The sequence below is a fragment of the Cornus florida genome, unplaced genomic scaffold (genome assembly GCF_030987335.1).
Source record: "Cornus florida cultivar Cherokee Brave unplaced genomic scaffold, ASM3098733v1 CherokeeBrave_3.0.0_Hap2_Chr11, whole genome shotgun sequence".
Taxonomy (NCBI): Eukaryota; Viridiplantae; Streptophyta; class Magnoliopsida; order Cornales; family Cornaceae; genus Cornus; species Cornus florida.
Genome location: NW_026775581.1, coordinates 132,794,348 through 132,807,714, shown reverse-complemented (window position 1 = coordinate 132,807,714; position 13,367 = coordinate 132,794,348). Strand labels below are relative to the sequence as shown.

General features: G+C 33.8%; 2 protein-coding genes across 2 annotated transcripts; both read right to left on the bottom strand.

The window, feature by feature from the left end:
• Positions 1–105: 105 nt before the first annotated feature.
• Positions 106–5,338, bottom strand: LOC132282402 (cyclin-B1-2-like). The gene is made up of 4 exons (XM_059784073.1): positions 5,119–5,338; positions 4,920–5,020; positions 1,005–1,102; positions 106–443 (listed from the first exon to the last, which is right to left on the bottom strand). Exons 1-4 carry the CDS (start codon positions 5,242–5,244, stop codon positions 343–345), a joined length of 426 nt encoding a protein of 141 aa, XP_059640056.1. The 5' UTR covers positions 5,245–5,338; the 3' UTR covers positions 106–342.
• A 6,273-nt stretch (positions 5,339–11,611) lies between these two features.
• On the bottom strand, positions 11,612–13,367 carry LOC132285081 (transcription factor CYCLOIDEA-like). Its single transcript, XM_059787249.1, has 2 exons — positions 11,951–13,367; positions 11,612–11,861 (listed from the first exon to the last, which is right to left on the bottom strand). The coding sequence occupies exons 1-2, from the start codon at positions 13,005–13,007 to the stop codon at positions 11,806–11,808; spliced, it is 1,113 nt and encodes a 370-aa protein (XP_059643232.1). The 5' UTR covers positions 13,008–13,367; the 3' UTR covers positions 11,612–11,805.

Genomic DNA, 13,367 nt, shown 5'->3' with positions numbered 1-13,367 from the left:
TATATATATATGTATATGTATATACCAGTTTGAGTTTATATTTGGTCTTTCTTGTCACCATTCTGGTATTCACAACATTATTATGAAAACCCGAACAATCAAAGAGGCGACTCAAACGATCCTCCATATGATTTTTATCCTGTCGAAGCCTAACAAGCTCATAAGTTCCCGAAGAGGGGAAAAAAAAAGTCCCAACTGTAAATAGTTGCAAGTTAATAGAAGTACAGGCACACGGGAGGCATTCATTTTTACTTGTCTTATACATTTGAATTCAGAAAAAGAAAACAAATATTCATGAAGCACCATCACATAATAGGCTTTTGGAAGCATTGATGAAATTCTTCAAATGAAACTGGGGCAAACTGGTCCCTTGGAGAGGGAAAGACGAACTTCGATTCCGTGATGCATGTCCACAGGTCGGAAACTTTCAGACTCACGTGGGTCTGCAAGAAGCATCAAATAAAGAAATATGAACAAAAATTTGTCTATCAGCATGTATCTAAAATTCACCACCAACTTAGCATGTGGGACCAAATTGAACAGAGTACAAAATTTGAAAATTTGATTTGACCTCTTTCAATGTCCAAACAATTGAGAAAATATCTCGACTAAGCCACATACTACTAGTCGAATTAGAATTTTACCTACGTAAAAGGAAAACTATTCATATATACACAAACACAGATATGTATATATTATCGTTATTTACAAACATCTCGATAAATGGCTAACTAAATAAATTTCAACTCAGAACTTATTAAGGCAAATTTGGCTGGTATTCAGGAGTAAAAGTCTAGTATAAAATTTTGAAAAGTAGAAACAAGTTTACCAACCATTGTAAGATAAGTTCAATGAATAATTTGAAGGACATATATGCAGTAAAGGAGAGAATCCTAACACTTAATTATTCCAAAAAAAAAAAAAAAACTGATGCAAAAATATTTAATAAGGAACTATAAAAATTAAATTAATATTTGATTTGTATTTAATTAGTATTTTGTTACCGTTGAGGTAATCTTCAAAACCAAAGTCTTCCAAATCTCCTGTCATAGCCTCCAATCCTAGCATAGAAGATGGTATAGCTCCTGCAGGCCTTTGAAATCTGCAAATATTTAAGGGGAAAAAATGTGAGGAGAATTTAAATCCAACTTATGCACAACTAAGCAAAAAAAAAAAATTGTTTCCCACATTATTACAATTAAATTAGCATATAAACAAGCTAAGGAAAAAATATTGAAGTTCAGGTCAAAAGTTGAAACTCACTGTACATGGATATGACAATAATGACAATTGTAACAATCTACATGGTATATTCATATGAATGCTGAATTCATTAAAACAAAAGCATGCTGTACATATTTACCATAATTACTAATGCAATATTATAATTGACATAACAAATCTATCGTTCCAATCCCATAGGGCGCATGTGCACATGCTCGCACATCTGCAATTTCATAAAATAAACAACTGTTAATGGAAAATTTGCAGAAGTGAGTGCCCAAGTGCCTAATGTAATCATAGAATCAAGAATAGCAAATTAAGCATACACGATTTCCTGCTACCAATATTTAAGACTGACATCATAAGGCCCAGATTGAAGCCTTTTAAATCAGTTTTATCAAAATCGAAAAATATGAATACAACATAAAAGGCATGTCCGTGGAGCAAGTTTGAATTTTTTTCTCAAGATGGGCTATTCTCAAGTAACTATTCAAATTACTTCTCCATGTTATGTGAAGAGCCAAGTTCATGAAAATATAGAAACAACACAAGAAGCGCTGCATTTAAAGAACTTTCATTGTTACCAATAGGAAAATTTTGAAATGGAAATTAGTTCTGAAAACAAGAAGTAAAAGAGCTCATAATCATGTATCCCGATATCAAAAGGCTGCAAGGGGGCACTCTCAAACCAAGGCCTAAGAGCCCGAATTCACAGTAAGAGACGTCTCAATAATGGACTTGCTTTATAACAACTATCTCACCCATGGAGACGCAAGATGCTAGCATAACTCAAAAAATGCTAAATCAAATGCTAGGATAACTCAAATGGGGCCTTGGATTGAAACGAATACCATGGCTTGGAATCTCGCTTTCTTCAAAAATGGCAAAGAGCAGCAGACGGTGTATTTAATAGTGACATCAGATTAAAACCAGTCACCAGTACTTTTAAATTTTATACAAAAAAAGCATTTTAGTTCTAGAATAATTCCCAGTATAGCATTCGTTGTATCCTCCAAATATGTTCACCTAATATTGTTCATTGAAATTCTAGCATGGCCTTAATCAAAATGAAACTCAAACGATTTTCACATTAAACTTATTGTTTAAAAAGACCTCATGAATAAGAAACAAAATAATCCCTAGATGCGCATCCTCCAAAGAATAATTTTCTTTATATATTTGTTTATTTTAAATAGGTAAACTAGTAATATGCCTCCGTCACTTTGGTATTTTCTTTCAACACCCAAAAATGCTGAATGTATTACCTTCAACCTATGTTATATAGACATGTGTCAAAATATCAAACAAAAAGAAACACGAACATGTTTTGAAGCAATAAAATAATAAAATTGCTAAGAGTAAAATAATTTTTTATTTTATTTTCTAGAGTAAAATAATGTCTTTATGTAACACAGTGTTCGATACAGGCATTTCACTCATTCTGAAGCAATAATATAATAAAATTGATTTACTAGACATGGTCTTTAGGTGCATGTCCAACCAAAAGTGTCCGATACATATCTCAAATGCATGCCCTAGTGTTACGGGGTTGGGACCAATGACCCTTGTTACACCTAGCTATGTGTGTCGGACATGGGCGCTTACCAGCTTTTGAAGTGTCTGAGCAACATAACCTTCAACATGCAAATAAAATCCTAAATTAAGCCAAATGAGAGACCAGATACCACTAGCTTAATTGCTACTTGCATAAATCCAATCAGCTTGGGCCTTGGATGGAACAAGAAAAGAGCAAACATGTGGCACATGCAGTACTTTAGATGTATATTTTTAAGACCCTGACAAGAAAAAATGGAGAGAATATAGTTGACAGCCAATAAATAAGGTTGCCAAAGTGTCGATGGCCTCCCCTCGCCCACTCCTCCCACTGCCCCAGCTATGAAGGATGGCTACTTCCAAATTCAATCTCCATTTTAAATTAAAGGAGAAATTGTAGAGCCCCTTATATTTAACTATTTAAATTAATCAAAAAGTTAAAAAAACTTAGTTACCATCTACTCTCCATTATTTAAGGTGCCAAAACTAAGTGACTCTCCTAGCTTGATCAGCTTCTATTCCTAGTTACACAAAAAAGAAAATGTCAGAAATCTATTTTGGAGTTCTTATACATAAATCTGTCGACGAATCAGATCGGATTTGGCTTGAATCTTGATATATGGTCTTAATCCGATAAGGAATATATGTAATCCTATCCCAGATTATCTGTTATTGAATCCATATCCGGTTTTTCCTGTTTATCGGATTTTCAATGCACTAACCCAATTTCTTAAGAGATGTAATTTGGTGTTTGAGTATTATATATTATATTTGGTCAATCGTATTACTATCGGATTAGATTGACCATTATTGATATCTGATTTGTAAGTTTAAACTTTTAATAGATTACCGAATTCAAATCATTAAAGGATTATTAAATATTCATTCTGGATTTGGATCAAATCCAATCCGTTGACAAGCCTACTTATACATGCCAAATCAAATTTGGTTAACCCAATGTTTTATTTGCGCATTTTGGTTACATGTCAAAATTCACTTCCCTGTATGCACACATATGAAATGACGTTGAATATATGATAAGAATTACTAAAACTGCAAACAAAAACTTGATTGTTTCTTCAGTACAATAGTACATTAACCACTTATCTGTTTGCTTCTTCAAATAGGAAAATGATTTGTGGTCCGATAGTCGGACTAATCTGACTGTTTGACATCTGTAATGTGGCTGACGTCATCATGACGCCAACCCTCACTCGCATCAAAACAGTCGGACTCCATATCATGACTCTTTCAAATATCTAACATCAGAGGTAAACATTATTACTTGACATTATAGAAGTGGCAAACCCAATAAGCTAATGCAACAAAGAGGGAACCTGGGATATTGTGCAACCTTCCTCCAACTCAAACTTAAACCTCCCATCGACTTCCCAAGAAAACAAAATGGCAAAAAAAAAAAAAAAAAAAAATCATACCAAAAACCCTATCATGAAGGAAACCTAATGTAAGGTATTTATGAGCACCTCCACCTCCATTTTAATTTGGTAGTGCACGAATATTGTGACAAACATCAACTCATGAAATTGGGTTAACCAACTAAAATTTGGCGTTAAATAGAGGACTGTATGACAATTCAATGTATCAAATTTCAATTAAAAAAAAAGGTAATGCATGCTTGTTAAATATTTATCCTCTCTACTGTGACTAAGTTTTGCTGGAGCAATCACTAAACTATCCTTAACTTCGACCAGCAAGTATGACTAATGCATTTTAATGAATTTTTTCAAGGAAGTTACAATGTGCCCAACACCAGGCTATGTGCGTGTCTCCAGCTTAGCGCTCTAAATGTACTAATAGGAGGAAAGCTCATAGCCCTCATGACAGATGCCAACTAATTTTTGAATCAGTAGAATTGTTTTATGTTTTCAGAAATCCCAATTACTATGAAATCCCAGATTTTCAATATTCCAATTTCATCTTCTCCTACACTTTATCAGCAACCAGTCAAAAGTATCAATTTCACCAGTTCACAGAGAATAAAAGCCCAAAAGAAAAAAACCCTAATTCAAAGCCAAAGTCCCAGTAGGGTTCTCTAATTTTGCAAGAAATTAAATCGTATCAAACAACAAAACAATGACCAAGTGGTTACACATTAAAACGAGGAGACTCAAAACTAATACCTAGAAAGAATTTGACGATCCAGTTCCATCTTCATCGGAAAAGCCGACCCGTACGTGTTCGCGAGGATCCTTCTCTTCATCTCCTCCTGCGTCTTCCTTGCCTAATCAAAAATACATATAGAGAAGCATACAAATTAGACGACCTATACATAAATATATACCCATCTATATAGAGAGGAGTTTTAGAGAGAGAAAGTACAGAGTGATAGGCAGATTGGAGGGGATGAGATTCAACGATTTCACTCTTGACGCCTTGAATTCCAAAACGAAGTGCATCGTTTCGGACTCCTCCGATTTCGTGCGCTATTGTCTTTGGAGTTTCCATTGTTATGTCTCTCTTGTTGATTTCTCTCTGTTGGACTCTTTTCTGTCTTGAACTTTATAGCGGCGATGCGTTTGGCTTTCTAGACAAGAAATGAAGACGAATTTAGAGCAAGTAAGAAGCAAATACGTCGTTGTTTTATTGGGCCAAATTTTGGGCCTTGGGCCCTAGTAAAGGAAAACCTACCAACACATGGAAATCGGAAATGGATACGCTACTTGATATCGCAAGGTTTATTATGGGCCTCTTTTAGCCCAAATGGCTAGAGAAGAAGAGAACCGGAAGAAAAATAAAAAGGGAGGAACAAATCTACTTTTTTTTTTTTTAGGTAGAGATGATATAAGGAAAGTAAGTATAATAGAAGGATGAATCATCTTTTTTTTACAAATTTTCATCTCAAATATGGGCGAAAGATAGGAGAGAAGATGACTGAACCTATTATAGAAGTTTTAAATTATTACATCACCCATCATAAATATGTGATAAAGTAGTGATGGGTTTAATGGTAAAAATAACTTTAAAAATTATCTTATCAAATTAAACTATCAGTTTTTTCCATTATCTTTGGGTTATTTGGAAACCGTTTTGCATTTTTGTTTTTTTTTTTTTAAAATAAAAATTATATATTTATCATGGAGTATGTTCATTTGTGATAGGAAGTATGTTTGATAATAAAAATTTGTTGCAATTTTTTTTGAAACAATAACACCAAAACATGTTTGCTAAAAAGGTATTGCATGATTCAGTAACAAAAAAGGGTTGCGTATTGAGTTGTTTTGTTTTGTTATAATACACCAATTTACAACACAACACAAAATACGAAAGTCAAATAGACCCTAAGTAACCACTATTTAAGGTCAATTGAATTGCTGATGATTAAACTGAGTCATCTTGTCACCCTCATTTAGGTACTACTACACACCTAGAAATTTATTGGGTAGATGCATCACAGAAGATCCTTTAAAATAAGGAGGATTAGATTTGTTATTTTGACTATAAGTACATATCAAATCTTAGAAAGATCAAGAAAAGTGGAAGTGTGCGTACATTACATGCATATTAATTGCATAAAAGAGAAGTGCATTGTACAAGTTCTAAATTAATTAAAATTGCATATTCTGGACAACTTTTTCACTTTTAAGAGAGTTGTTAAAATGTTGTCAATATAGGTGTGAATGTATTTACAAAATATATATACATACACAAATTGATAGGGGATTGTAAGATTTATTGATTTCTCCATATAAAGGAGTAGAGGAGTCCCAGTAGTCCTTTTCAACTACTTCAACACGCAATTAGCAAGCCTGCCTGCAGTCTGAGATTCTTGACAGTACCTTTTTTTTTAATATAACCACCCTGGCCTACAAATGGTCAAACAATTTATCGACCAACTAGCAGCTTCCTGCGGGGCAATCTAGGCCACTTGGCCTTGCCATTTACACACACAAACATATATGTGTGTGTGTGTATATATATATATATATATTAGTAACATCGCTGATGATCTCATGCATCTCTCTCTCCTGACCCTTTTTCTTCACTATTTTTCATGCAGTGTACAGTGAATAATATTAATGTTGCAGCTTTTCACCATTAAGCTACTGCTCTCATTGTATTACCTTTTCCAATGACTTTGAAGGGAATTGATCGTGCATGGACCATTCATCAATCGACACGTTTTTACTTACCATGTCTTGTTTGGCTTTTGAGAAAAATGATGATTAGAAAAGAAAAAAAAAATTATAAAACTAAAACCTCTTTCAGCGTGTACTTTTTTGTTTAACAGATATATGAATGTTTGGGTATGACATTCTTCACTGTCTATTTCTCAAATTATGTAGTTTTACCATGTTTACATTGTTTCAAGACAGCCATTTTCCCTTGTTGAGAGCTAAAGTCAAAGTATTTCCAGACTTCCAGTTCATGCAGCAGCAGGTAAGTGATGCAATATATATATATATATATATATATTCTTTCTCCTTCTTGTAAAATTTACTTTCTTGAGAGAGGTAGTCTGACATATAAAAGTTTAAACTTGGAACCAGTGATAATAGAGTACTGCATTTACCTGCGAAGACTGCATATTTTATTCACATACTTCCTCTCTCTAGCTCTCTCTCTTAATAAGATATATATAAGATATTCATGCACACATGCTTCTATGGAGGCTTGAATCCTTAATATCTTTTTAAAAAGTAAGGACCTAATACCGTTAGGTCACTGACCCTTTAAAAGATGATAATAGGCCTATAGATAATCTTATATTTGTGCATGGGATTTAAATTTTTTTTTTTTTTTTTTAAATTATTACAATTCTTTGCAAGTTAAGGATAAAGTTGTTCATCAACAAAACCATGAAAGTGGCATACATATAGATCAACCAAGTATCATATGCTCTAGCTTTGTATCCAATATATATATATATGTGCATGCTCTAGCAAGCAAACTGTGTTTATGAGAGGTGAAGGTTCAAATTCCAAATGGAACATGCAATGGGCCGGGCAGGGGATGTGTGTGGTTTACCTACTAAAAAATAAAAGAAAAAAAGACAGGACCCTGGAAATTTATTTTGAAATCCTTCCAACAAAAAAAAATTAATAATTCCTTCCAATATTTAGTGATGTTTAGGCAAACTGTATTTATTAGTATTTATTAATAATGGCTTAAGTAATGTCGAAAAGTGTACCAGGCATAAGTCCATCAGAGCAGCATGTGTCATGGTAGCAGATTTCTCAAAAGACAGTGAAATTTAGAGAAAACTTAAACCCTACCACTTTAGGGTGTAGAAATTAAATTAAATAGCCCATCTTGGGATTAATATATATTCAATCAAAACCTACCAAAAATATGCTCCTATTCAAGAATGTCACACACAGATGTAAATGTCGCACAATCTTTCATAATCAGACTAAAATGAAGCGCTAATCATGTCGGTCTAGTATCCATTGCCATTGGTAGGTCTCTGTATCTAATCTGAAATTCTCCTTTCTTTGAGTTTATGGATACACATGAAAAGCCAGAATTAATCTCTAAATCATGCAGGTATATTGACGAAAATTTCAATCAGTTCTTTATCATAAGTGAGAAACATATACCACGTACACTGCACATTAGGTGATTTTAGGAATCACAGAGAATCCAAGTAAAGGACCCCAGTATTAGTCATAAAAATATCTTCTACCAAAAAAATACCTAAACCTATTTTAAATTTTTAATTAATAACGTTTTTGTTTTCCACCTCAGCATAACCAGAACAACTCCTTTCTGTCCGGGTACAAAGTTTTGGGTGTGAGACTTAATTCCTACCTCTCTCTCTGTGAAGTCAGATTCCACTCAAAGCAGATCTTCTCCAATTCTCAGCTGAATGCGTAACCATACATGTCCATGTATTTCTTGCAAACCTGTGTTCTCTAAGCAAAATATATATATACTCAAAACTTTGTGTATTGTAACTAGCAACATCACAATATATCTTATTCTGCTTTTACCAACATTGAATTTCACTTTCAAGTAGCTAGCATTACTCACTAGAAAAATGACATGTTTATACACAGCGCGCTATTCAAATTCTTCTATAATCATTTCTTTCACCAAAACACGAACTCATCACACTCCAAATTGGAGCTCTGTTTCTGTAATTAAGTAGCTCGATCATCATTATTGAGGGCATCGAGTATTCAATATAAATATAACTGGACTTGCCTCAGAGAACTTAACTATCTACTCATTCAACAAACTTCCTGTATCCTCCTACCTTATGTGATTTACCTCTTTGATGCAGATTCACACTAGATTTTTTCCAATGGATATTGACTCCAGCTCTTTGAAAATTCAAGCATCATATAAAATCATCCAAATGCTTAGAACCATACGCAGTACTCGAGGCTAGCTTATATATATGCACGGTAACAATAATTACAAAAGAAAGCCTAATGTAATAAATACTTCAAAATTAAAAGCTTTCTAATACTACGGAAGCAGATGAAAAAAAGATTTTGCATTTTCAAGGTCTCAATCATGGAGTTCACACTTATTAGGACTCAAAACATACTAAACTATTTTATGTGGGAGCAGCTAGCACAATGATTTAAGGTGGCTAAATTTTTTCCCCTACTTTTAAGGTGGCTACTTCATCATGAAACTAGTATTTTCTTTACCTAAAATAAATTAACAACACAAAAGGAAAAGAAAAACTACTTTAACCACAATCTAAGATCAAAACTTAGGTTATGTAGCTCAATGTAGTACTGTATATGTGTAACAGGTCGGGCCCTTACATTCTCCGTCAAAAGCCTAAGTTGTTGAGTAGTGTTGCATACCCGCTATATATACCCAATATCTTTCACATCCGGATTTGAAGTTAGCTAGCTAGCTGCAGCACAACTCTTTCGTCAAAGATGACAAGCTATTAGATGATCACTATTGAAGACAAAAATCATCAGCTATTTAATTTATGAGAGGCAGGAACCTATTCTTATGCAAATAAAAAAAGATAACCATAGAACAAGCATATATAAGCAATATATATGAAGTTATATAACAGAACAACTAGCTTCTGGTAAGCGAACCTAGATAGTCCCTTAATTTATAAATTTAGTTCTTTCTGAAACTTGCATATTCTTATGCACCTTGGAAAAATGAGATCTAACATAAGACTTCGGTGCTAATTAAAACTTTTAATATCAATTAGCATGGCAAAGGACTAAGATACACTTTAGATTTTTCTCTCTCAACATCCGCTTATGAAATGATCGAGATTATTAAATAATTGTTCTCAATCTATATCAGAGTTATCATTATAGCCTTCACTCTTGATTGGGGACTTAACAGATATTATCAAGGCTTAGTCCCCTAAACCAATAATCCAAATATATATATATATATATATATATATATATATATATATATATTCTTTATATATGGTTACTTTCTTAAAAATTTTATTTCCTTATAATTATTAGATCCCAAACAATATCAGAATCCCCAAAAATTAAAAATATTTTCTTATATTATCACATTTTAAAAGATTTATTTCCTTATATTATTATATCCCAAACAATAGCAGAATCCCAAAATTTTATAGTGAGCCCAAAGAATTAACTCCTAGTTGCTTCTCATAAATATGTATTAAGCTTTAAACTCTTTGCTTAATATATTAACTCATAAATCTCCGTATTCTTTTTCCTGATAAATCCTCGCCATTGTCATGTGCCTGAGCACTCATTGGGTTGCATTTTTTTATTCATATATTTGTAAGCACAGTGTCACGCTTAGTCAAGTTGCATGGAAAATCTACATGTCTTGGACTGGCGGAATGACATGACTGAAGTTATAGAATATTCCAGATTGATGTGGAGTTATGGAGTACTGGATAGATCTGAGAAGGTAGGGAGGATGTCTACAGATAAGGATCTTCTTCAGGAAATGAGAGGTTTTGCACACTCACCAATAGGGACCTCTTCTTTCTTGGAGGGGATCCTTGTCCAATGTCTATAAGTAGGGAGTGTCTTTTGTAACCTAGTGACATTTTCCTCCCAACATCTTCGATTAATTGAGATCATACTCGCAATAATGCAAAATTGAATGTGACATGCATTCACTCAAATCAACCTCATTTAACTTCATTTCTTCTTTTACCAAATGAATTTTTTTAAGATTCATATCCATAACATTCAACAAGTATACAAGGTTGTGAAGGAAGAATACTCAGTAATATACCATTCCCATTTCTCCTTTATAGTGTCATATATTTTCATCCAATGCGGTGACATAATTTTATTTCAGAAAAGTTGTTTCTGGAACTCTTGCTACTTATGATACAATGAGATATAAATGTTTTAGAAACAATCTATGATCTAAATATTCACCTCGTGTAAATTAGGTTGATTTACAAATCAACCTAAAATCCATGTTAAAGATATATATAGAGAGTGATTATATGCTTATATGTAGTCATGGATATTACCTCATATCCTATTAGTACTACCAGTAACACTAGGTTTAAATATACTGAGAATAAAGGTCCTCATAATTTCTTTTGTTCTCAAAATATGTTATTTGATTACATTGTCCTGGATAAATCATGCTTGGCTATCTGTAGTAAGATTCATCGATCATCCTGGTCATTATGCCAAGTCTCGACTGCTACCATCAAATTTGTTTTTCTAATGTTTAGGTAGGTGTACTAACAAAAATTAATTTCTTTTCCAGACTCCTATAAATTAAAAGATATTTTTAGAAGTCTCATTGTTGAATTTTCTTTTAAAGCAAAATGAAAGTAGTACTAATAGAGCAAAAACCATAGTAGTAAGAAATATGTTATATCCAAAAAGAAGAAGAAAAATAAAACGCAGGCACAAATTAATTAACAAACATAAATAATAGAGAAACATACATATATCTTCCCCATGATCATTTTAACTGCTCAGCAGTTGATGGGTGATCCGAAACCATAATAAGCATCGGAAGATAATACAACTTTTAATTATTCAGAGATTAATTTCAATCTGAAGGCACTTCAAAAGAACTAAATATACATATATATATTAGAGTTCATGTACCATATTAGAGCTGACTGTGGTTGTTGTAGACCTCCCAGGGTTTGCCATAGATTTGAAATTCTGCAAATTAATTGTGACACAAATTAAATAATAAAATGGTTCAAAGAATCAATTCAGGTAGGTTCTTATGTACATAATTGGGATGATACCTGTGGATAGATTCATGCTGGCCATAACACGAAAGCTAGAGCGTGCAATAGCAGTACCAATGTCCCAACGTTGCGCGACATTTGAAGAATAGTTTGAAAGGTCTTGCTCATAATTATCAGACAACAAAGATGGCTCAAACTTTCTTTTCATCACAATAGATTCATCAATTATGTCCTGATCTCTTGGTGCTAATTGATTAAGTACTATTTGTGGGTGAGACATAGTACTACATTCAATTTCAGCATCCAGATTTATAGAAGATATTGTGATGTCTCTATGAGAACCTAATTGGTTCAACATAGAGGGTTTTGAATTGGAGATTTTTTTATCATCAGATTGATCAACCCTTGATCTAGTGCACATCTTTTCTCTAGTTCTTTTTCTTGCTCTTTCTCTTGCCTTTGCTCTAGACTCTCTTGAAAGCACACGAAGTGCGGATTTATCCCGACTCAACAGCTTGTTGTTTGAAGCTATCATCCCCTGCACTGTGTCTCCATTGTCAGCAGCAGCAGCAGCTTCATTGATTCTGGACGACACTACTAGGCATTCGACGGAGGAGCTCTTGGAACCACCATTGATCCTGTGATTCATGTGCACCAGCTCAGAAATGGCTGTTTTGGACTTGGCGAAAAGCCAATCAAGGGTTTTACTAGCCTTGTCAAAACCAAGCATGTCTTGAAGGTCGAAGAACCTCCGAGCAACCCCAATGGACAATCTGACTCTCCGTTCCCTCTGGCCTTTGGCGGTACTGATCTTGCTATGCCTGTCTTTCTTCACAGGTTTCTTCCTTGGGAATGAGTTGGAATATTGAGCATAGAGGTCATGACCATCATCTAGTCCATTATTGACACCTTGGTTTGAACCATTCATGCTAAAAAGAGTTCTATCTAGGACTTGATGAGCATTGGCTGGTGATGACAAGTAGTGACCCAAAAGCAGATCTTTGTAATTGTGGTGGTGAAGAAACATTTCATGGCTGTTGAGGGAAGGAGGAGAGAGGTGGAAAGATGAAGGAAGATGAGGAAAAGGATTAGCACTGTCGCTTGAAGAGAACATTTTTCTGAAGGCTAATTTGAAGATAACATTTATTGGGTTCAAATCTCACTTATATCTCTTCTCGATCTAGGGCAAAGTTAGCTACGTACAGTGTTAATGGAAGAAGAGATCGAGGACAAAGTTAGCTACAGTTTTTATGGAAGAGGAGAGAGAGAGGTGTATGACCGGATATATATATATATATATAAACTTGCGCCCAAGTAGGAGTAGTGTAGAGGATTAATGGAGATTGATGGCAAGCCACTGTATAATGTATATGTGTATATACAGGTATAGACCTGCATTGATCAAAAAATGAATATTAACCCACAAATACAAAGAGAATCATAATATATATAGAGAGAGAGAGAGAGAGCACAA

What these genes read in the sequence shown, in the direction of transcription:
- LOC132282402 (XM_059784073.1), bottom strand. Translation starts at nt 5,244, where the DNA reads ATGGAAACTCCAAAGACAATAGCGCACGAAATCGGAGGAGTCCGAAAC. An exon ending in GATCGTCAAATTCTTTCTAG is followed by an intron (nt 1,103 to 4,919) that starts GTATTAGTTTTG and finishes AAATATTTGCAG; the next exon opens with ATTTCAAAGGCCTGCAGGAG. An exon ending in TTTTGAAGATTACCTCAACG is followed by an intron (nt 444 to 1,004) that starts GTAACAAAATAC and finishes TGCTTCTTGCAG; the next exon opens with ACCCACGTGAGTCTGAAAGT.
- LOC132285081 (XM_059787249.1), bottom strand. Translation starts at nt 13,007, where the DNA reads ATGTTCTCTTCAAGCGACAGTGCTAATCCTTTTCCTCATCTTCCTTCA. An exon ending in CAGCATGAATCTATCCACAG is followed by an intron (nt 11,862 to 11,950) that starts GTATCATCCCAA and finishes ATTAATTTGCAG; the next exon opens with AATTTCAAATCTATGGCAAA.